Source organism: Panthera tigris, chromosome B4 (genome assembly GCF_018350195.1).
Source record: "Panthera tigris isolate Pti1 chromosome B4, P.tigris_Pti1_mat1.1, whole genome shotgun sequence".
Taxonomy (NCBI): Eukaryota; Metazoa; Chordata; class Mammalia; order Carnivora; family Felidae; genus Panthera; species Panthera tigris.
In genome coordinates, this window is record NC_056666.1 from 134932654 (window position 1) to 134957200 (window position 24547).

Sequence of the window (24547 nt, forward strand, 5' to 3'; positions counted from 1 at the left end):
ACGGCGGGACGCGCTCCTGAGGGACGCCGCCCTGGCCTCCGCCACACCGCCACGGCACGACCAGCTCTTCCTTTAATGTCTCAAGCACGGGCGGGAGAGGGGGCTGCAGGAGGCGGCAGGGGAGCCGTGTGCCCTGAGCTCCCGCTCGGTGCCGGGCGCGCTCGTGACAGCGTCTCACCCAGGGCCTCAGCCCGAGGCAGCGGGGGCGTCATAACCAGGAGCTTCGAGGGGCGAACGGCCCGCCCTTGGTCACAGCACGCGCGCGCCGGTGCCAGGATGGGAACTGGACACTTTCATCCCTGCAGCCTCGGGCCTCTGACAGCCCAGCTGTGAACGCGATCCTGGCTGGACATCTGTGGGAGGCACTCGAGTTTTAAAAACTTCTTTTGATGGGGAGAAGAACAGAGGACTGGGAAGGGGGAAGGGGAGGAAACCCAAACAAACAAATCCCAGAACCAAAGGGAGAAGCCGTGAGAAAAGAAAGGGGAAAGGCTCTGACGGATTCTTCGCGAACATCCTCAGAAATAAAACAGGCCCCGCTGGATGCAGTTAGTTCCCCCTCGGGCCCGTGCGCGGGGCGGGCCGGGCACTCGCACGGCCCACGGAACCCAGGAGGGCCCCGGAGCTCCCGAGGCCACCCGGCTGACACAGTCCTTCCTGCCGGACGCTGGCCACGGCACGTGACTTGCTCCCGGCATGTGCTTCCCAGCCTCGGTACTGCCTGGAATTCTGGACCAATTCTTCCCGATTAAACTCTACGGTTTCTTCCGCTTTTTTCAAAGCCGTTGAGTATAAAAACCAGTGCCCTCCCCACGAGTGTCAGCACCGCCGGAAGTTCTCCGTGAAGGTGGGGCCCCCAGGCCCCGCGGGCTCCCGCCCCTGAACGGCCACGGTGCCTTAACTGGGCCTGCTGTGGACTAGTTGGTTCCTTCCCACACTAAGTGGTCCTCTGCTGACAGGCCCTCCTGTGGGCCACGGAGCTACAACGGGATGGGAAATGGTTCTGTGCCGACAGAGTCGACACTTAAGAAAATGGGAGAGGGGCTGTAAGGGGGCGGACGTGGAGAGGTGAGTGTGGGCACCAAGGGGCTCCCCGGAAAAGGGGGCACCGAGGGTGGCTGACGTGCTGGGAGACCACCACGGCTCCCCATGGCCAAGCCCACCCTTTCTAGCCCATTTGTGGCCCTTCTCCCCTCAAGACACGCAGCACGGCTCCCTATCACTTGTCCAACAAAACTATTTAAGATTTTGAATTTACAAGGAATTCTGAAAAACAGTGGGAAAAAAAACGGGTCAACCGTCCTATGCTCTGGCTGCGACCGTAACCATAGGCGTCTATTTTGTTTCTGTCTTTTCTCATGGGCCGATGTTCTCCTAGTGCAAACGGGTCTCTCTGTATGTGACCTGCTCGTTCACCCTTCACTGAAAGCAGCGCTTTCCGGGGCTCAGCCCCGGTGCCCTCCTCACCTGCTGCCTGTCCAGCCGGCAGGCGACCCCCGCCCCACCACTTGGTGCACTTGTCTCTGTTCCGGACCCCGTTAGTCAACTCCCCTATGAGGGACACAGGGCACGTAGAGCCCTTTCCGTTTTAGGGTTTCTTTTCTTCAGACGGATTCCCAGAGGCGGAGTCCCAGCCAGAGACCGCCAGCTTTTCGCTTCTCATCCCTCCCCACGGGACGCCCTTAATCTGCTGGTGTTGCCCCTTGGAGCCTGCCTGCGCCGGCCGCTGCCTCTTCCGAAGTCCCTTCGTAGTGCCCACGTCTTCCCGCAGAGAGCCTTCCGTGATCAGCCCCGTGTGTCGGTTCGTTCACGCCCTCACTCAACGAGGGCGCAGTGAACGCCAAGGCAAGGCCTGCCCTCAGGGAGCTGCCCGGCCAGGGAGAGAGAGGTGGGGGAATCAGGAGGGATTAACTACTGTGGGGGTGGGGGTGGGGGCTGGGGCGGAGGGCTGCAGGACAAAAGAGCGTGTGTGAGAGGGCTCAGAGGCCACGCTGACAGGCGGAGGGGTCTCTCTCTCTCTCTCTGCCGCGTGCGGACAAGCACGGGGAAAAGATGTGCTCGGTGGTGGGATGTGGTGGGATGCAGGTGTGCATGCGTGCACGTGTGTGTGTGTGTGTGTGTGTGTGTGTGTGTGTGCGCGCGTGTGCGGCTGCAGCAGCGGGTGGGGCCCCGGTGGCTGTGGAAGGGGGGCCGGGAGGCAGGCTTGAGTCTGGGATGTGCCCGACGCGCAGCCGAAGGGGACCCCTGACATGCTCGCGCCTGCAGACACAAATCTCCAGGTCTCGGGCGTTTAGCCGACAGAAACTACCCTCTTACGTGTCACCGTACTCCGAGCCCACTCTCCTGCCTGGCTAGGCCTCTCCCACCTCTAGGCTTTGCACCTGTTACGCCTCCTCCCCTCACCCCATCTCTACCCGCCACCCGGTGCCCTGTCACTCGGTCTCGGTGGGGTGAGCCGCGTCCCATACTTGGTTTAGTATTAGTTACACCACGAAAATCATCTCAGGACCCCCTGACCTGGCAGATAAGGGCACTCAGGAGGCATCTTTGGACCCAGAGGTCACAGATCCTTCCTCCCAGGCGTTTCTAACCAGCCCGCCACAGCAGCAGTGGCTCTCAGCGCCCACAGGCTGCCAGGCTCCCACATCCCGGGCTTTGATTACAGTCCCACCTCTTGGCCACATGATGACGCGTCAACAGCGAGGAAAGTTCTGACAGAACACCGGGAAAGCAGCCTAAGAACACCCGTGCGTGATCGTAACCGTGGAAAGTCAGGGCTGCATGCAGACGACACGGGCAAGAACCCGGGGACGCGGAGACCGCAGAGCGGGGCGGGTGGGGAGCTTGTGGGGGTTACCTTCTGTGCAGTCTGTACTCCCTTAATGTTTCCGTATAATCGGCACACAGGCGGAAGACGGCTGCGTGAACAGAACTTTTCAGCCCTGCGTGAGGGGCACTGTGACTCCTCAGTTCGAACGCAGGGTGGGAGGCGAGTCCCCTGAAGGCCGAAGTGGAGTGCTTGGGACAGGAAGAGAGAGCGCCGGCCCCTTGGGCAGGGGGAGCACAGGGCTGCGAGGCGCCCCGGGACAGGCTCAATATGCACGCGGAGCAAAGGCGCGGCTGGCTGGCCTGGCCGGGGGAGCCCAGGCCACGAGGGGCTGGCTGCCAGGCCGAGGCGGCGACTCCCCGGCGGCAACGGGGGCCCCGGGAAGACCCCACTCAGGGGGGGACCTCCGCTAAAGCTTGTCCCAAATGACTGCACGGGCGTCTGGCCCCTCGGTGGCCAGCGAGCGGGTGTGCCAGGGGAGGGAAAGTCGGCCTGTGGGATGGGACCCTCTTCCCCCTGTTAAGGCAGCCCAGGAGGTTGCTGAAGACCCCGGCCGAGCAGCCGGGTGGCTGCCGTGGCTCCCCACGTCCCACAAGCAGGCGTCACAGCAGGGCACAGGGCGTCTCTATTAGCCGGTCTATTTCCAGCCGCGCGCGGTTGGGACGAGACGGGTGACGGGGAGGGATGGTGGAGCCGGCAATACACGGGGCTGGCTAGCGGCCACCGTAAACACGGGGCCAGGCCTGTGGTGCCGGGCGAGCAGGGTCACGGCAACATCTGTCCGGAGGCAGTCAGGCTCAACAAACGTCCAGGGTGACCCCAAACCCCGGCGAGGGCCCAGGCGGCTCCAAAGTAAGCGAGATGGTTGGCAGAGGTTCTGGAGGTTCTGGGACAACACACGTGTCGACCGATGCCCCCTTTTAGGCACATGGCTCATCTCTGGTTTGGGATGTCTGTTTTGGTTGGTAGAGTATTTTTAAAGAGTCTTCACACGACCCTTAGTTTTCGTTGATTGCTCAGATTCTGACCGAGCCCCTGGCACATAGACCGCAAACAAGATGGAGGAAAGAGTCTGCCGGCCCGTCGCGTCCTCTGCAACTGGGCGTTTTTCTTTGCCGTTTATGGACTTGGCATGTTCTGCCCTGGGACAGAGCAGGACTTCTTCCCCAAGCTCCCAAATCAAGACTTGGTCAACGGTGGGGCTGGCACAGGGGGAGTGACGATCGATTTCAGCCGGGTCCTACCAACGGGAAGGTTGGCCTCATACAGTGATGCGGTCCCTGCCCTGGCCCCCCAGCCAGAGGGAGCGCAGGAAGGAGGAGAAGGCAGCGCAGCTCCTGAGGCCTGCCGGGCGCCCCTGTGCTCACGGCATTTCCGTAGCCCCCTCCCTAGAGCGACAGCGGACAGCTGCCCCCCAACACGCTGCTAGGAAGGGAGCTGGGAGCCAGGCTCCGTGTGTCAACTCCCAGGTCCCCATCTCCCCTCGTCTGGAACAGAGACCAGCAGGGGCTGGGCGTGGGGTTGGGGACACGGGGTGCTGCAGTCCCACGGGCTGTGGGGGACACCTCCGCAGCAGATCTCTGCAGCTCTGAGTGCACTGATGCTCTGCCCCCGTGGCAGGCTCGTGCACCCACCACTATCAAATCGTGCTCCTCTGGATGGTCAGAATCAAACATTCCGTCCCGTCTCCAGCCACCTGCCGTCCCCCCATCCCACAAATGAGCCTGTGCTGGGCCTGGGGAAAAGAGCAGAGCCATGCCGGAGTGTCGCCCTCCAGGGGCCTCCTGAGGCATCAGGGGACGCCCCAGAGAGGTCCCGTGACAAGCCTGGGGGCTGCGGGCGCCCACGGGAGGAGTGTGTAACTTCTGGAGGGCCTGAGGCCCAAGCCGAGTCCCGAGGGACAAGTGGGAGTCAGCAGGGGGAAGGGTGGTTCGGGCAGAAGGGACCTCTGCTTATGGACTTGGCGGGCTCTGTCCGGGGACAGACAAGGTGCATCGGTGCAAGGATGCTGCTGGGCAGGATGGGGCCGTGTGTTTAGGGGAACGAAAGCTGTTTGGCCGGCTGGAGATGCCAGTTCTGGGAAAATCAGAGAGAGAGAGACGGACAGGGGCTGCGTCTGGCAGAGGCCGGGAGGACACAGCAGTGGGCTCCACCCCTGTCCTCGAGGACATGCCATGCCACCGAGTCATCGAATCACAAGATGCTGGAGGGTGAGGAAGGGCTCTGACACCACAGCCAGGCTAGGGGTTCCAAACAGTGCTCCAGCAGCCCCCTTGCAGTGGGTGCTCTGCAGAGAGCAGGGCTCTCACTCCTGCCGGCCCTGCCCTCCCACTGCAGCCAGGGCAGTGCCACCACTGCGGGAGTCGGCTCGCACTTAAGGGTTCTGCTGCTAGAAGTCTGAGAACTACCGGGCACATCCCACCCCTCCGTTTCACAGATGATGGGGAAACTGAGGCTCGGAGAGGTGGGGAGTTTTCCAGAGTCCCCAAACAAGTCCATGGTCCAAAGAGCCGGGCCCGAGACATTGCCTTTCCACCCCAGCACCGCCTGGCCCCCTCCGCTCTCCCACACTCCTCCCTGTCCCCATCCTGAGCTGGCTGTAGGCAGGAGGCCACACGAGCTCACTCTACCCCCAAAACGCCCCTGGGTCTGAATCAACCCCCCTCCCCACACCCCTAGCTCTACAGTGGTTTGGGGGGGAAGAAGGAAGCCCGTTTATAATGATGCACAAGTTTCCAGCATTTTTCTTTTTCTCAGGTTAAAGAACCTCCACCAGATGAACAGTTGTAAAAAGCTGGGGGGAGGAGCGGGCCTGACTCTGGCTGGTCCTGGCAGGGCAAGTCCCTCCAACCAGGCGTGTTCCCATCACCTGAATGTGGGCCAAGAGTGGGGAAGGGTGGGGCACAGATAAAGAGAACAGGAAGAGGCCTCTGGAGTTCACCTTAAAAAACACTGGTGTTTGTGACTGTGCGAAGCTCGTCAGTTTTACATTAAAGTGGGCGGCGTTTCTTTCCCAGCAAGAAATGCATTTGAGCTGTGGAAGTATAAAGACAAATAAACAGAGGCAACTGGAACCTTCTCCGTGAGGGGTGTGAGGGAGCAGCACATTGTCTCCAGCTGTCCTCCGGGACGAGAGGGGGTGCCTTCAAAAGGGCCCAGGCAGCGCGACCCTTTCATCCTGCCAGGGAAGGCCCAGCCGCCACCCGGAGCATCTGGCACCTGCAGTGACTTCCTCCCACGGGCGCAGCTGGGCTCCTGGGCCCCGTCAGCCTCCAGGACCCCTCTCCTCTTCCTCCTGAGCCTCTGCTTGGCAGCCCGCAGGGTCACCTGCACATCTAACTTCCTTCGGATCCGAATGGGCAGGGATCATGCCCGTTTTGCAGAGAACAAAATTGAGCCTGAGAAGGAGGTGGCATGTGTCCAAGGTCACAAAAGGAGTACGTGGCCCAGAGCTGGGACTGGAAGCGCTGAGGCCACATGGCCCCGTGTCAGTAGATAGGGACAAGCATCAGTGCAAGAGGATGGGGGGAGCTCTCTGACCCCGGGAGGGCGGGGAGCAGCGGCTCGTATGCGGCAGGAGCGCCGCGTGGAACGTGAGGCGTGGGCCCCGGCCAAGGGGCTTCACCCACGGCCCAGGGTCCAGCTCAGAAAGTCATCGGTTCTCTTTACAAAGTATGCTGGCTTCGCACACCAGCGGTAAGTGAGAATTAGGTAATTCACACCCGTCGAGCCCTCGGTCACGTGCCAGGCACTGTGCTACGTGCTGTACGAAGCTCGCCTCATTCCGTGTCCCCATCATCCCTGTGCAGCAAGCGGTCCTCGCAGCCCTGCCCTACCGATGAGGATACGGAGGCCCAGAGAAGTGACGTTACTTGCTCAAGGTCACAAAGCAAGTAAGTGATCGATCCGGGATTCAAAGCTAGGCAGGCTCACTCCCTATACTTCTTGAGGGCTGGGACCATGTCATCTACTTCCTGACAGTGAGCTCAGGACAGGTGCTCGTGAGATCTCTCCGAATCGAATCCAGCTTTCGCTGCCATCTAGGAGCTCCAGACTCTCATATACCGCTCCCCCCACCCCTGCCCCACCGCCCAGACCTGATTACTCTGCCGACTTCCGAACTCACACACCGTTTCCATCTGCACGGCTGTCGCGCGTCCCGGCCGAACGTGGCCAGACTGACCCTCAAGTCCGCCCCTTCCAGCTCCAGCCTGACCTGCCCCCCAGGCTTCCGCACCTGAGCCGCTGCCCGCAGTCGCCCACAGACTCCAGGCAGTTGGTGGTGGTTACGCTTTTTCCCCTCACCTCTCACGTCAAACCCATAAGCGATTCCTGTGGGCTCTGCTTTCAAAATATGTTCTGAATTCAACCACCTCTCGTCACCCGCACCGCCGGCACCCTGGAGTGAGCCACCACCGTCTCAGACCCAGACGGCCACAGTGGTCTCTCCCTCTTCCTCCCTGGGACACATTTTCTACTTTGTAGCCAGAAAGCAAATCCCTTTAAGTTAACATGTCCATCAGATTATGTCAATCCCTAGCTAAAGTGTCCCATGGCTCCCAGCTAATTTAGAATAAAATCCCAAGGCCCTTCTAGAACCTATAAGGCCCTGCCTACCTCCTGAGCTCATCTCTGGTCCCTCTCCCTCACTCCCGGGCCTCCAGGCACATTGACCTGTTCCCAAACTCACCCAGCTTCTGCCCATTTCACTTGTCCTCTCCCTTCTGTTGGGTGGGAAGATCCTCCCTGTAATTTTCTAATGGTGGCTTCCTCCTCCTCACCGAGGCCCCCGCTCCCATGTCCCCTCTGCTCGAATGTGGGGACAAGGCCTTTGTAACTGCCTTGACCAGCAGAATTTCGCGGAAGTGCCCGCTGAGGCCAGACCGTCAAACTTCCATGCGCTCTCAGACCCAGCCGCCATGCTGCGAGGAAGGCCACCCCAACCCCTGTGGAGAGACCACACGCAGGGGCCGCCCCCAGTGTTCTGGCCGACGGCCAACGTCAACCACTAGACAGCGGCAAAGGAACCTCCAGAGGATTCTAGCCCGGCCACCGAGCCATCCTCAGCCTTCGTGACTTCCCAGCCGGGGCCCCAGACACCGTGGAGCAGACGAGCCGCCCCTGCTGTGCCCCATCTGAATTCCTGACCCAGAGGATCCAAAAGCCAAATTAAATGGTATTTTGTGCCACTAAGTGTGGGGTGGTTTTTCCACGCAGCAGCAGTAACTAGGATTCTACCCTATCCGGTGCATCATCTCTCTCCCCATCACCCTCTATCACGTTATTTTGTTTTATTATTTTCAGTGGAGCTGACCTGCCTGAAGTTACCTTACTGACTTACACGTTCGCCTGTTTGCTGTCCCCCACCCCCCACCCCCCACCCACCACATCATCTGGATGTGGGTGATTCTCCTTCTGTTCACTGCTTACTGGTTTCTTCAGCACCCGAAACCATGTCTGGCACACGGCAGGTGCTCCGAACAATTTTCTGGAATAAACGAATGGACGAACACTAGGCGGAGGGCTTTGGGGTCCCTGCCCTCACGGCCTTCCACCTGCCATTACAGTCGAGAACGTTTCTTTCTTATGATCCCGGGAGTCCCGAGAGAGATGGCCCTTGATCTTTGCCATGAGCCCAGCATGGAGGTCCGCTGAGTGAGAGGGCCCAGGTTATAAGGCACTTTTGCAAATGTGTTTATTTTTTCATTCTGCAAATACTTTTCGCATGCCTGTGATCTGCCAGACACGGCACTCGGCCCCGAGGAGGAAGGTGGAGGGTTAGAGGAGACAGCTTCTGCTTTCCTGGGGAGAAGAGAGGACCCCAGCCCACAGCCACAGTGGCCATGTATACAGCGTGGTCACAGGACTTCAGAGCAAAGGCAGAGGCAGGCTGGGTCTTGGGTGACAAGAAGGACCACACCAGGAACCCGCTGCGGGAAGGGCCACAAGGGAGCAGCAGGGAGGTGCAGAAGGACGGCTGGGCCAGAGGGCGCAGGTTGGCACAGGTTGGCACAGGTGAGGGGTGAGGGGGAACGGCTGACAGGGCCCTGATGAGGGGCCTCATGAGCCAGTGAGCAGAGGCACTGGGTGCTACTGTGGAAGCCATGGGAAGCATGAGAGAAAGCTCTGGAAGAACAGGGCTCTGCACAGTCACAAAGGCTAAGACAACATCCTGAGGGAAGCCCAAGGGGGACACGGGCCGCAGGCTCCTGCCTGGGCCAGGGGAGGCAGTACGGGCTTCGGGGGAGGAGGTGCCCTGGAAGCGAACTCTGGAGTCAGGGGTTCCTTCTTGCCCCCCAGCACGCCACCCACCGGCTGGGCTTGGCAGATGCTAGGATTTCTGGATGTCCTCAGTGACTCCCCAGCTCGCAGGGGGTGCATACCTATCAGCCCGCGGAAGGAAGCCCCTCCTTGAACCTGGCCAGCCTCCCAGAGCTGGTGCTGTTCGGGCACCAGGGGGGGGGCAGGGGGCGGTCGGTGACTCACAGGCCTGCGGGCTTGAGTGGCCAAATGGTCCCAGCTCTGCTGGGTGGCCTTGTGTGGGTCACTTTCCCTCCCTGAGCCTTGGTTTCGCCATTCATAAAAAGGGGATACTAATGGCTTCCGCTGGTGGATGCCACGAGGACCAAGTGACAGACGGGAACACCATATCCTGGACCGCTCCGGGCGCGTGGTGGAGACTCGTGCAGAGTTCCCTCATCCCGCCTAAGTGGAACTGCCTGCCTAGCACAAGGCTAGGCGTAGAGTAGGTGCTCAATAAGCATTAATGGGAAAGGAGTGATGTCGTTAATGATGCTTTTCTGCGGAACCCGGCTACAGATGGCTTGTGTTCAGCAGGGGAAAAAGTGCTGAGAAGCGAGTTCAAAACTCAAACTGTGAGCAACCTGAGAAACGTATTTTTCAGTAAGTCAAGGTAAAGACCGGGGTCAAAGAAAACATCTGGCTAAATGAACGAGTGGCTTTGGAGAAAAAGGGCCCTTGCTTTGCGGAGATGGGGAAAAATTATCCACTGCTGGTTTTAATTTAAGATGAAAAAAACATCTTATTCTATTAGCCTAAATATTGCTCTCATGTCCAACTGCATGGAGTTTGGAATAATATTTTTCAAACAGAACTACTGCTATTTCAAGTAATTACAATGCTAAAAGCAGGCATTTGGGGTTGAGCAAGGATCTCATCCTGGTTTCAAATCCCTCTGGTGTCATTTTCTGTTATATTTGAGAAATTCCTCAATAAAGATGTCAAATAGAGAGAGGGTTTTGCTCCCCAGAGGGCAGATTTGGCCACCCTCCCAGGCAAGCCATCTCCACAAAAAAAATAACCTCGTTTGCTCAAAAGAAAAGGTTCAACTGTGAAAACGCAGGCGAGAAAGGAACCCGTAAGCCATCAGCCTCCTTTCTCCTAATGAAGTCAGAATGCTTTTCATACTCTGCTGATCAGGATTTAGTCCAGCCTTCATCCCCAAGGAGCTCAGTGGTGGTTGAGAGAGGAATGTTACGGCTGGACAAGACTCCTGACCCAGACTCCTACACACCAAAAAACAGGAGGTGCAAACCAGCCTGACTGTCCCTGACGGCCGACGGGCCGTGAGTGGGGCTCACGGTGACGGACTAGAGACGGTCAGGACTACGCAAGGCAGTGAGAACGGACAACCTTCCAACAACTCTGTCAGCCTCCAGAACCACTGAGCACCCACCGGGCGCAGGCCCTGTGCTGGCAGCTTCACCAGGAAGCACGAGCACAATTCCCACCGAGACCAAGCAGGTAATTAAATGCCTAAAGCTGCTGATTGTCAGCAACAGGGCACGGTGAGGACTGTAGCAAACAGGAAGTACACTCCCCCTCCAAAGAGGGCAGCCGCAGCACAGCACCCCGGCTTCGGCTCTGGCAAATCTCGAGTGACGTACGGGCAAATCTCGCCACGCTGAGACGTGGGCAAGAGATGTCCCTGTGCTGGGCCTCGTGCTTTGTGGGGGGCGGGGGTAGGGGGGGCGGTCCCTGCTCTGCCCCTCCTGTGGCTGCAGCCCTCCCTACGGAGTAAGGAGTCCAGAGGGGGTCATGCGCACCTGAACACACACACACCTTTCTAGACCACACTCTGGGTATTTGAGACCCTAAAATTCCCTGCCCAAATGGCCCCAAATCTTTTCTCAAAGGCACAGATGACACTTAGGACCAAGCAATGGAAAAAGGACAGGTGGTGTGGGAGCAAACGGCCAGAGCCTGAACATTCAGGTTAGCGTGTCTTCAGGCTCCCCGTGGTGCGGGGACGCAGCCAGCCATTCCACTGCCGCTCGATGACGTGAAGCTTCAAGGACTCCCGGATTCTAAACTCCAGTCTAGCCTTCCAAAGGTCATTAGGAAGGAGTATCGCTCAAGGCAGAAGAGAGGGATTATATTCCAGCTTTGAAGCTTTGTAACTTTTACATACATAGCCATGTGGCATCCAGGCCTCCGTCTGTATTCCTGCCCAAGCCCCACAGTGTCAGGGGCTGGGTGAATGTGGCCGAGCAGGAACGACGCTGGAAATTACTTTTATGGGACATTCTTTGACTTTTTAATTTTTATTAGGTTGATTGGTTTCTAAGTTTTTATTTTAATAACCTGGCGCTCACGACGGCAAGTGCACTCCTGAATCCCCCGTTTCACCCATCCCCTCCCCCCTGTGGTGACCATCAGTTTGTTCTCTACAGTTGAGTCTGTTTCTTGCTTTCTCTCTCTCATTCCCCCCCCCCCCTTTGCTCATTTGTTTTGTTTCTTAAATTGCACATATAAGTGAAATCATTTGGTATTTGTCCTTCTCTGACTGGCTTACTTCACTTAGCACAATTCTCTCTAGCTCCATCCATGTTGTTGCAAATGGCAAGATTTCATTCTTTTTAACGGCTGAATAATATTCCATTGTATATACATAATACATCTTCACCCATTCATCAATCGATGCACACTTGGGTTGCTTCCGTATCTTGGCTATTATAAACAATGCTGCTATAAACATAGGGGTGCTATAAACATTAGTGTTTCTGTATTTTTTGGGTAAATACTCAGTCTGATTGCTGAACTGTAGGGTAGTTCTATTTAAAACAATTCTTGTTTAACGTTTATTTATTTTTTGAGAGACAGAGAGACAGAACATGAGCAGGGGAGGGGCGGAGAGAGAGGGAGTGATAGATTCCGAAGCAGGTTCCAGGCTCTGAGCTGTCAGCACAAAGCCCAACACGGGGCTCGAACTCACGAACCGCGAGATCATGACCTGAGCTGAAGTCAGACGCTTAACTGACTGAGCCACCCAGGCGCCCCAGGGTAGTTCTATTTTTAACTTTTGGAAACTCCACACTGTTTTTCACAGTGGCTGCACCAGTTTGCACTCCCACCAACAGTGCATGAGGGTTCCTTTTTCTCCACATCCTCATCCAACACCTGTGGTTTCTTGTGTTTATGATTTTAGCCATCCAGACTGGTGTGAGTGTATCTCATTGTGGTTTTGATTTGCATTTCCCTGATGATGAGTGATGTTGAACTTCTTTTCATGTGTCTGCTGGCCATCTGGCTGTCTTCCTTGGGAAAGTGTCTATTCATGTCTTCTGTCCATTTTTTAATTGGATTGTTTGTTTTTTGGGTGTTGAGCTGTGTGAGTGCTTTATGTATTTTGGATACTAACCCTTTATCAAATGTGTCATTTGCAAATATCTTCTCACATTCTGTAGGATGCCTTTTAGTTTTGTTGATTGTTTCCTTTGTTGGGCAGGAGCTTTCTATTTTGATGGAGTCCCAAGAGTTTGTATTTGCTTTTTTTCCCCTTGCCCCAGGGGACCTATCTAGAAAACAGTTGCTACAGTCGATGCCAGAGACATTATTGCCTGTGCTCTCTTCTAGGATTTTTATGGTTTCAGGTTTCACATTTAGGTCTTTAATCCATCCTGAATTTATTTTTGTGTATGGTGTAATAAAGTGGTCCGGTTTTCCCAACGCCATTTGTTGAAGAGATGGCCTTTTTCCCATTGGATATTCTTTCCTGTTTTATCAAAGATTAATTTGCCATATAATTGTGGGTTTGTTTCTGGGTTTTCTATTCTGTTCTATTGATCTATGTGTCTATTTTTGTGCCGGTCCCATACTGTTTTGATGACTACAGCTTTGTAATAACTTGAAGTCTGGAATTGTGATGCCTCCAGGTTTTCTTCTCTTTTTCAAGATTGCTTTGGCTTCTTGGGGTCTTCTGTGGCACCATACGAATTGTAGGATTGTTTGTTCTAGTTCCTGTGAAAAATGTTATTGGTATTCTGATAGGCACTGCATTAAATCAGTAGATTGCTTTGGGTAGTACAGCCATTTTGACAATATTTGTTCTTCCAACCCAGAAGGAGGAATGTCTTTCCATTCCCTTGTGTCGTCTTCAATTCCTTTCGTCAGCGTTTTATAGTTTTCAGAGTACAGGTCTTTCACATCTTTGTTTAGGTTTATTCCTAGCTATCTTATTATTTTTGGTGCAACTGTAAACAGGATTGTTTTCTTAGTTTCTCTCTTTGCTGCTTCGTTATTAGTGTATTGAAATGCTATAGGCCTTTGTAGATTGATTTTGTATCCTGCAATGCTACTGAATTTGTTGATCAGTTCTAGCAGTTTTTTGGTGGAGCCTTTAGGGTTTTCTGTCTCTCGTATCATGTCATCTGTGAATAGTGATTTGGATTTGGGGTCCTTTTATATCTTTTTCTTGTCTGATTGCTGTAGCCAGGGCTCCCAGTGCTATGTCTAATAAAAGGGGTGACAGTGGACATCCCTGTCTTGTTCCTGATCTTAGGGGAAAGGCTCTCAGTTCTTCCCCTAAGATGATGTTAGCTGTGGGTTTTTCATATATCACCTTTATTATGATTTTTTTTTTAATTTTTGAGAGAGAGAGAGAGAGAGAGCGCAAGCAGGAGAGGGGCAGCAAGAGAGAGGGAGACACAGAATCTGAAGCAGGCTCCAGGCTCTGAGCTGTCAGCACAGAGCCAAGATGTGGGGCTCGAACTCATGAACCTTGAGATCATGACCTGAGTCAAAGTTGGATACTTAATTGACTGAGCCACCCCAGGTACCCCTGGCCTATATTATGTTGAAGTATGTTTCCTCTAAACTTTTGTTGAGGGTTTTTATCATGAATGGATGTTGTACTTTGTCAAATGCTTTTTCTGTGCCTACTGAAATGAGATGGTTCTTATACTCTCTTATTGACATGATATATCATGTTGATTGATCTATGAATTTTTTTTAAAGCAGTGCCTTTTTAAAATGTTTATTTTGAGAGAGAAAGAAAGAGAGAGAGAGAGAGAGATGAGCAGGGAAGGGCAAAGAGAGAAGGAGAGAGAGAATCCCAAGTCGCTTAACTGACAGAGACACCTAGGCACCCTGATTTATGAATACTGAGCCACTCTTGCAACTCAGGAATAAATCCCACTTGATCACGGCGAATGCTTTTTTCTTTTTTTTTAATGTCATATTGGACTTGGTTTGCCAGTATTTTGATGAGAATTTTTACATCTATGTTCATCAGAGATGTTGGCCTGCTGTCCTCTTTTCTTGTGTGGTGTCTTTACATGGTTTTGGTGTTAGGGTAATGCTGGTCTCATAGAATGAATTTGGAAGTTTTCCTTCCTCTTCTATTTTTTGGAATAGTTTTGAGAGGAACAGGTATTAACTCTTCTTTAAATGTTGGGTAGAATTTGCCTGTGAAGCCATCTGGCCCTGGACTTTTGTCTGTTGGCTGTTTTGTGATTATTGAATCGATTTCATTGCTGGTAATGGGTCTGTTCACATTTTCTATTTCTTCCTGCTCTCATTTTCATTAGGTTCTACGTTTCTAGGAATTTATCCATTTCTTCCAGATTGTCCAATTTGTCATAATATTCTCTTATAATTGTTTGTATCTCTGTGGTGTTTGTTATTTCTCCTTTTTATTTGTGATTTCTTTAGTTCCTTTCTCTTTTCCTCTTGATAAGTGTGGCTACAGGTTTATCAATTTTTACTATTTTTTCAAAGAACCAGCTCCTGGTTTCATTGATACGTTCTACTGAGTTTTTTTTTTTAGCTTCTATTTCATTTATTTCTGCTCTAATCTTCATTATTCTCTTCCTTCTGCTGGTTTTGTTTTTATTTGTTGTTCTTTTTCTAGCTCCTTTAGGTGTAAGGTTAGGTTGTTTGAGATTTTTCTTGCTTCTTGAGGTAGACCACCTGTATTGCTATAAACTTCTCTCTTAGAACTTTCACTGCATCCCAAAGGTTTTGAACGGTTGTTTTTTTTTTTTTTTAATGTTTATTTATTTTTGAGAGAGAGAGATAGAACATGAGCAGGGGAGGGGCAGAGAGAGGGAGACATAAAATCCGAAGCAGGTTCCAGGCTGTGAGCTGTCAGCACAGAGCCTGACGTGGGGCTTGAACTCACAGACTGCAAGATCGTGACCTGAGCCGAAGTCAGGTGCTTAACCGACTGAGCCACCCAGACACCCCTGAACTGTTGTGTTTTCATCTTCATTTGTTTCCATGTACTTTTTCATTTCTTCTTTTATTTCCTGGTTGACCCATTCATTGTTTAGTAGCATTTTATTTAATGTCCAAGTACTTGTGGTCTTTTCAGAATTTGCTCTCGTGGTTGACTTCTAGTCTCATAGTGTTGTGGTCGGAAAACACGCATGGTATGACTTCCATCTTTTAGAATCTGTTGAGGCTTGTTCTGTGGCCTGATGTGTGATCTATTCTGTGACATCCCTTGATTTCTTTTCTAGTTTTTTTTTATGTTTTATTTTTTATAGTTGAGAGAGAGACAGAGAGCGCGTAGGGGAGGGGCAGAGAGACAGGAACAGAATCCGAAGCAGGCCCTAGGCCCTGAGCTGTCAGCACAGAGCCCGACGCGGGGCTCGAACTCACGAACCACGAGATCGTGACCTGAGCCGAAGTCGGACGCTTAACCGACTGAGCCCCCAGGGACCCCGACAGCCCTCGTTTTTTAAACATTCACAAGCCATTGACTGATGATGGCGACAGTGGTGATTACAAAACCACTGGGAGGACGGACCAAACGTGCTTGCAGGCTGGATGGCGACTGCGGGCTGCCGGTTGGAAACCTCCACCGCGCCATGACAACAGCATGCAGCACCTGTGCAAAGTGTGACATCTGTACATGCAGCTCTCCGTATGTGCTTTTGCATGTGACTGTCACGGTGACCCTCTGAGACGGGGACCTATGTTGTCGTTAGGGGAATGGGGCTTGCAGGGTTTGAGGAGCTGGTCCTAAACCGTTGACTCTTGAGCGGTGGTTCCGGAACTTGAGCCTGCATCTTCCAACTCCAAGCCCAGCTTCCTCTTGTAGCGTTCTGTGTTTCAGCCAACGTTCATCCCGACACACACCGGACACTTAACCCTCACGGCATGTTACGGATGAGGGATTTGAGGCTCTATGAGGTCACGTGATCGGTGTGGGATACAGCCGGTTGGAACCAAGGTCTGACTTCTCTAGAGCCAGAGTTTTGTCTTGAGAAGGAAAAAGCCCAAACAAAAACAAGTCTGTTGGGAAGGTTCCGCCCTCAGCCAGAAGGAGAGGAGCCACAGAGAGAGCCTTTTCTCGGTTGCCATATGTGTGAGTTAGAGCCGTACGAAGGTGCAATCTGTGCTCGGAGGTGGGGGGGGGGGGAGTCTTACCAGTTCTTGAAATTAACCAGCATGAAGAGAATATGTTGTAAAAATAAAAATAAACCCACCCAGACTTTGCCGTTAGACGGGAGGCACTGGGCGAACGTGCCGTCGTCCAGAACCAGGGTATTTACAGACACGTGGTCCTGCGCAGGTGCGAGCGCCGTGACCAGGAGGGGAGCCCCATGGGTCAGACACAGCCCGGGGAGTGCGTGTGGCTGGCTCTGGCCTCCACAGGCCCACCTCAATGAATCTCTTTCTGAAAGTCGGTTGGCAGATCGACGCCCGTGACGTCTGGAGTCCTCGGTGACAGGCACTCTGCTAGACGCTCTATAGCCACGATCCCGTTCACTCCTTACAAGACAGGGACTATGGATCCCATTTTACGGGTGAGGAAACTGAGGCAGGGGGGCGACGTGGCTGGCCAAAGGGCACACGGCTGGTAACTGGCAGAGCCAGGATCTGAGCCCGGAACTGGCGGTCCCCGAGGTCCGTCACCTTGGCCACAGGGTGCTGTTCCCTGTTGTCTCGCAGAGATATGAGCTCTGCCTTCCCGGACTAGTCGATTACCGAAACCAGCCTGACTGTCATCTGAGAAAGTGGCAGACGACTGGTAAAAGTAAGGGCTTATGCTTTGGGAGGATTGAACGAGACAGCACTCGGATGGTACTTAACTCGGGGTCTGGCACAATAAACGTCCTACAGGACAGCCCCGGTCTTTCCGATCTAACTGAATGCCCTGCCTACCTCTGCAGCCTTCTGACGTGCCTGCCACCCACCCTGAGCCCAGCTGCCACCCCCCCCCCCAGCCCTCTGCCCAGGCTGGGCCCTCGTCCCAGCAAGTGGCCTTCTAACCTCTGCAGGACCCGCTTGAGGAGTCACCCCGTGTCCAACCCCACCCTCGCCCGATGCAGGGGAGGCTCCTCACAGGCCCCATCTGGGCTTCAACGGCCACTTCGGCACTTACTTTGGGTGTAATTACGTGTTCACAGATCTGTTTCCCATAACAAGTTTGTCTGAGATCCAGCAGGCATTAAACAGAAACAGGCAGGGAAATCTACAGCTAATACGCCACGGAGAGGAAAAGTTCCAGGGCACCGGGGACGCCACACTTCCTGTGCCATGCATCACCACACCCGCTGGCACAGGGGAAGGTCGGCTGGGCCCTTTCATCGAGTTCTGCATCGAAAGCCAAAAAAACATCCAAATGACCCTCTGACCCAGTGGTTCCGCTCCTGGGAAGACTTGTTAAAGGCAACAATTAAACAAATAAGAAAAAACAAATTTCTTTCTTTCCTTATTTCGAGAGAGAGAGTGCGAGCAAGCCCCTAGCCGGGGAGGGGCAGAGGGAAGGAGAGACAGAATCCCAAGCGGGCTCCGCATTGTTAGTGCAGAGCCTGACGTGGGGCTTGAACTTGCGAACCGCGAGATCATGACCTGAGCCGAGACCGAGAGTGGGATGCTAAACTGACCGAGCCGCCCAGGCGCCCAAGAAAATATAAATTTAAGCCCAGAATCACCTCCAGCCTCGGTTGCCGAAAACAAGCAAACGAAATAAGCAAACGATCTTATTTGCCAAGCATAAAAGGGAGGTTGAGTCACCCAGAGGAATGGTAATGCCTGCTTGTTGATTATCTGCACGTGCTAAACGCCGATCACTCCACTTCACCGTGTCATTTCGTCCTTGCACGCGACCTGCATAACTGTCCCTATTTCACAGTGGGGAAGACTGAGGCTCAGAGGTTGTGACGATAGCGACAGCGACTCGAATGGAGAACTCCGTGCCGGGCGTGCTTCTCAGCATCAGGACATCATGTCAGCTCCTGCTCACCAGGGTCTGTGAGGAAGCCGCCCTTTGGAACCCCCGCCACCAACAAGGGACCGAGACCCCGAGACAGTAATAATGTATCCACAGCCACGCTCCCGTCAAGTTCACGGTCTTACTTCCTCAGCTCTAGCCATTGTGCCCTGTGTCACTCCGGCGGCCAGTCGCAGAAGAGGGCCTGGGGGACAGGTACCTCTGCTTTGAGACCCTGTGCTTCCTACCACGATGGTGTTCCTGCCGCAGACCGCAAGCCACCTCTGTGATGGGTTGAATTATGTCCCCCAAAAGATGCTGAAGTCCTAAAGACCAGCATCTGTGGAACCGTAACGGGGATAGGGTCTCTGCAGATGAGGTCATGGGAACGTGACTGTGTCCGTATAAAGCAGGGAGGTTTGGACACAGAGACACGCATGGAACAGAGGCGATGTGCAAACACGGGGAGACCGTGACTGACTAGCACAGAATGCCCGAAGCGGCCAGGAGCTAGGAGAGAGGCCTGGAGCAGATTCTCCTCGGAAGCCCTCAGAAGGAATCAACTCTGCTGACAGCCTGACTTCAGACTCCTGGCCTCCAGCCTGCAAGAGAACACGTTTCTGTCGTCTCGGCCACTCAGCGTGGCACATCGTCATGGCAGCCCCGGGTTATTAGTCAACTTAGCAGATTATGAGGCAACCACAAAATGGTGAGCACAGGGGCCAGGCTGAGGGTACCCGAGGTGCACATGATGTTAAAGGGGCCACCTGACTGCCACCACAGGAAATCACAGCTGGGTGCAGAGAAGGCGGCAAGCAAACGCACCAGCGCGACTAAGCCATTTTCCAATTCTTTCCGTTCTCTTACATCTTCCCAATTTTATTGTATTACTCTTATAACTGGCTTGAACGTATGCGTCTGAACCAGGAGAATCTGGAGATACAGAAGAATTCCTTGTTACGGGCTGAACTGTGTTCCCCAAATCCACATGTCGGAGCCCTAACCCCCTAGTGCCTCAGAACGTGACCTATCTGGAGACACAGCCTTTAAAGTGGCAATTGAGTTACAAATGGGTTGTGAAGACAGGCCCCACTCCAGGAAGACCGGTGCCCTTATAAGAGGAGGTGAGGACACACACAGAAAAAGGAGAGACACAGAGAGACAGAAACCAGCTACGTGTATGCAGAGATGGCCGTGTGAACACAAGCAAGAAGGTGGCCGTCTGCAAGCCAAGGAGAGAGGCCTCAGAAAACCCAACCCCGCCAACATCTTGACCTCGGACTTCCAACCTCCGGGACTGTAAGAAAATAAATTGCTGTTGTTTGAGCCTACCGGTCTACGCTATTTTGTTCTGGCGGCCGTAGCAAAGCAATACCAGGAACCAGGGCGGGGAGGGGGCGAGACTTCCCACGGCCCCCAGCACCGCACGCTGGAGCCGAAGAACAGGCAGGGCGAGCCTCGCAGGCAGGGCACGGCGGCGTCACTCACCCAGGCAGTTGTGTCCATCGTGGGCCAACATGAAGCCGTCAAAGCAGGTGCACCTGTAGTTCCCCGGGATGTTGATACATTCGTGCACACAGCCCCCATTGTAGTAGTCATTCTCACACTCGTCGATGTCTGCAAAACGAGGGCCAGGAGAGGGATCAGAGGAAGGGCCTGGGGGTCTGGCCTCCCCGCTACCACTGAGGCCCCCAGGGCATGACTGGTTTGGGGGTGGTCGGGGGAATGACTCAGTAGGTGTTCACTGAAGTCCTTGCCGGGGGCCGGGGACCCGCAGACGACAACGACAAGGCTCCTGGCTCTGCAGCGAGGCCGGCCACCTCCTCACAGGGCAGAGCCACGTGCCAAGCCACATGCAGGGCGCCTTCACCATAGCGAAGCAGACACGATTCACACCCAGCGCTGCCTCCCTCAAAAGCCTCCCAATAGCTGCATGTGGGGACCCTGTTTAAAATCCCCCCACGCCGGCTGCCTTCAGTCTATCTGAAAGCCTCCCAGAGACAGAGCTCATTACGTGTGAAGCGGGGAGTACTGAGTAACGTGAACTTTGCGCACCGTCAAAAGCGTCGCCTCTGCAGTGAGAGGAAAGTCCGCACACTCTGCCGAAACAGTTTCCTTCCCCAGTAACGTCTGAAGCCTGGATTTCCACCGCTCCAGTTTCCTTGTTGTAACAAACGCTTCTGTCTCATAAACAATGGCCAACAGCCTCTGTAAAGGTCACCCCTTTCGCTGTTTTAAGTCTTTTGCAACATTTCCCATCAGGGGTCAAAGGGCTATCAGTTCTAGAGTTCCAGAGAGATTTGAGAGACCTCAGAGAATAATAGGAACGCGCCTAGTTAACATTCAACGAGCCGCTTCTATCCCCAAGGCCTGCTGGCAACACCATATGTCATTACCTCCCCACACCGCCCAGTAACTTGGTAAGGGGGACACCGTTATCCTTATTCCACTTTACAAGGGCACCAAAGAAAGCGAGGCACAGGGACGCCAGACCCCGGCCCGAGGTCACACACCTAGAAAGTGGTACCAGTGGGATTCGAACCGGGCAGCCTGGCCTGGGAGCCCCATGGGGCGCGAGCCCACCGCATCTCTGGGAGTAGCAAGCAGGGGGAGCCGGGGCCCAGGGAGAACCACCCCCAGCACCGCCTGGGGGCACCTGCCCTTCTCCCAGCTCTGCCTGGGCTTCGGCAACCCCTGCCCAAACGCTCCCCGGATTCGCAGTCTCAGCCCCCACCCCGGCCGACTTCCACAGGCAACACAGGAAGGCCTGGAAAAGGGAGCCGGAAGTGCCCCACGGGGGAACCGGAAGTACTGTGCTCAGGGCAACCGGAAGCGCCCGAGCTAAGGAGAACCGGAAGTGTCTCTCGGGAAAAATCAGTCCCTCCCCTCCAGGGTCAAAATGGGATACTGGAAGCCAGGTTCCGGCTGCGGAAGCCGGTCCAAAGAAGAGAGCGTTCTGAAGGCAAGCCTGGCTGCTCCCTCAAAGGCCTGGCATAGAGAGACACCCAGCTCCGTACTCTCCCCGTGCTGGTCCTGAGGGTAGAGCTGCACCCAGCGGAGGAAAGCCACGGGGGGCGAATTGGAGTTCGCAGGTAGGAATGTCCATTTGGTCAGAGGCTGTCTCAGGAGGTAGTGAGCTCCCCGACTCAGGAGATGACCAACCACTGTCTAGACGTCTGCCTGCCAGTGATGTTGCCAGCAGATGGGATAACTTTGGTGAAAATGGCGGCGCGAAAATGCCAGAAAACAGAGCCCGGACTGTGCCCACCGGTGCAGCCATGACGAGGGAATAACAAAGGAGTCCGGATCCCCAAAGGGGTGGGAGACAGGAGCTCCCATCAAACCCGCCTGCCATGGCCGTCAGCGTCAGCTGGGAAGCCGACTCAGTTCTGCAAGTCAGTTGGATTGTTCTTAACCATTATATTTAATGCGCTGAGACATTTTAAATACCACTGAAGTTAGAGATAAGATTTCACGTTTGAAAGGGCACATGGGTTTATAAGACGGAGACGTTGATTACTTCTCATTCTCTGCGGCTCTGACCTTTTGCCAGAGCCCCAGATAAACCAATCCAACCACCTTTCCCCCTGAATCTCCCGGACACTCCAAAGGTAACACGGCCTGATTTTAATTCATCAGCCTGTACTTCCCTCGGGGTCCCTGTCCCCGTGGATACTGTAATCCTTCCACCTCTCCACCAACATCACAGCAGCTTCCAAAGCATGGCTTTTCTACACCCTTAACATGGTTGCAGTCTGCCCACTGGTCACCCAACCCACCACCCGCTCAGCATCAGCATCGTCTCTCATCTGATCTGAACACAGCAGCTCCCAAACCGTTCCCTTCCTCCTTTCCTTCGTGTAAACAGTGACTCAGGAGAAGATGGCCTGGTCCCAGCTCTGGGGGGGGTGGGGGGGGTGGGGGGGGGCCTGGTCAGTCCAACCCAGACAGTACCTGCAGCAGCTATTGGTTCCAGGGTGGGCATGTGACTTAGGTTGGATCAGTCAGATTGAGCGGAAGGACTTCTACCCCATGCTCGGGTAAAAGAATTCTCTCTCTCAAGTTGTACCCCAGAAGGAAGTGTGCAGATATTTCCTCCTGAAACATACACCGGCTCATTGAATTTTCATAGCAACCCTCTGGAGCGGGTATTTTAACTTCATTTGAAGGTTGAGCAAACTGAAGTGCAGAGAGGCGAGGTAATTGCTCAAGGTCACACAGTACATGGTAGGGCAAGGGTCAGAAGGAAGGTCTTTCAGTCTGAAAAAGCGGTGTCCTTTCTAGTGAGTTAGAATGCCCATGACGTGCCAGGCATTGGCAAATTACTTTATGCCCCTTATTTCACCCTTGGCACATCTGCACCGTGTGCTGCGAGAGTGTTATCTCATCATCCAAACACCTATTTGTGCATCCATCCTTCCACGTGTCTATTCATGCTAACATCTATTCATCTAAATAGCCGACCACCCTCCCATTCATCCAATCCTCTATTATTCACCCATCCAATTGTGCAGCCAGATATCTGCCCACGTGTCTAACTATGCATCCATCCATCTAAATATTAGGCTAGGCACCCATCGTTAACACCTAAACATCCATTCACTCATCCACCTACCCAAATGTCTAACCACCTATCCATCCGTCGATCCACATCCATCGATCCAAACACCTATCCATCCCTCCGCACATGCACACACACACCACCCTTACCACTCTTCCATTATCCAGCCATTCACCCACCCATCCATTTCTGCAAACACGATCCATCTAAACAGCTTATGAAATACATACAATAAGATTTTCAAAAAGAATAAGGTGTTAGGTAGAAGAAGAAGAAGAAGAAGAAGAAGAAGGGGAAGAAGAAGAAGAAGGGGAAGAAGAAGAAGAAGAAGAAGGGGAAGAAAAAGAGGAAGAAGGAGGCGGAGGAGGAGGAAATAATGAGGGTTGAAGAGTAAGAGAAAGCTGGTGAAACCCTGCAAAATTACGTTTGGTAATTTCCAGCACGATTTCAAAAAGTTGGCCACAAATACGGCTCTGAGCCTCCTGGAAGCCAAAGCAAAGAAGGAAACACTATCAGTTAGAGTCACCACGTCCATAAAATGCAAGGAAACCGGCTCTTTCAATGGCAGGAAGGTCTAAGAAAAACATCTCTTACCCTGGTTAACATAATCGTATGCCCCAATTTGCTTGGCATAGTCCCAGTTTATGCTGGAATCACTAAGAAAACACTCTGCACCTGCAAACTAACAAACTATTTGGTCACTATACCCATAATGCATTATAAAGAGATTGCTGAGTAATCAATAAAACAACTCTAGCCTTTCCTTCCTGAGACACCCGATAGTGTTGGCCACAGTCGATGCCAGTTTGGCAGAAGAGTGCAGGCATGTCTATGGCTCACTGTCTTCCCTTCATTTATCTCCGAAGGATTCCCCCCACATCCAAGCATCTTAGAACCATCAGTTCCCCTTTAATCCCCGGGCCTGACATGCCTCTGAGATCAGCCTGTAATACCTGCTCACAAACGAAGCCCCCCTCCCCTGAGGTCTGTGTCTGTGCGTTGAAGTTTTGTCTTTTGTAATCATGTTTGTTTTTTTTTTTTTAATACATAAGAGATGAACACACAAACAAATCAGCTAAAATCATCTCTGCCGAAGCAAGTGGATTTATTACTGTGATAAATGTATCCGTGAGCTGCCAGCCCCGGAGAAGGCCACACAGGCTTCCAAGATGCCCCCTCGGGCTCTGACTACTTTTTCAGGACTGTTAAAGCCGGAGAGTGAGGGTGCCTGGGTGGCTCGGTCGGTTAAGCGTCTGACTCTTGGTACCGGCCCAGGTCACAGTCTCACAGTTCGTGGGATCAAGCCCTGCTTGGGACTCTCTCTCTCTCTCAAAATAATAAGCCTTGAAAAAAAAAAAGCCAGAGAATGAGAAACAGGCAGATGGGGCAGGGAGAGGGTGAAGGAATGGAGGGGAACAGAGCCAAGCTCTCTGGATGTTTATTCCAAAACGATTATTGTGGGTTGAACTGTGTCGTTCCAAAAAATGTTTCGGTGCCCTAACCCCCAGTATCTGTGAATGTGACCTGATTTGGAAATAGGGTCTTTGCAGATGTAAGCAAGTTAAGATGAGGTCATACTGGAGTGGGACGGGCCCTAATCTAATGACTGGTGTCCTTCTAAGAAGAGGGAACTTTGGATACCCGCAGAGAGGATGCTGGGACAAAGAAGAGAACACCATGGAAGAACAACACACAG

At 53.6% G+C, this 24547-nt stretch overlaps 1 protein-coding gene across 3 annotated transcripts in view; it reads right to left on the reverse strand.

Moving 5' to 3' along the window:
• SCUBE1 (signal peptide, CUB domain and EGF like domain containing 1) overlaps positions 1 to 24547 on the reverse strand; it is a 131315-nt gene that overhangs the window by 90494 nt on the left and 16274 nt on the right. For 2 of the 3 annotated variants that reach the window (XM_042993465.1, XM_042993464.1), the window contains exon 3: positions 19779 to 19907. In XM_042993465.1, coding sequence (XP_042849399.1) covers positions 19779 to 19907 — 129 coding nt within the window. Of the gene's footprint in view, positions 1 to 19778; positions 19908 to 20803; positions 20955 to 24547 lie in introns of those variants that run through there. The other variant, XM_042993466.1, reaches the window with a different exon arrangement.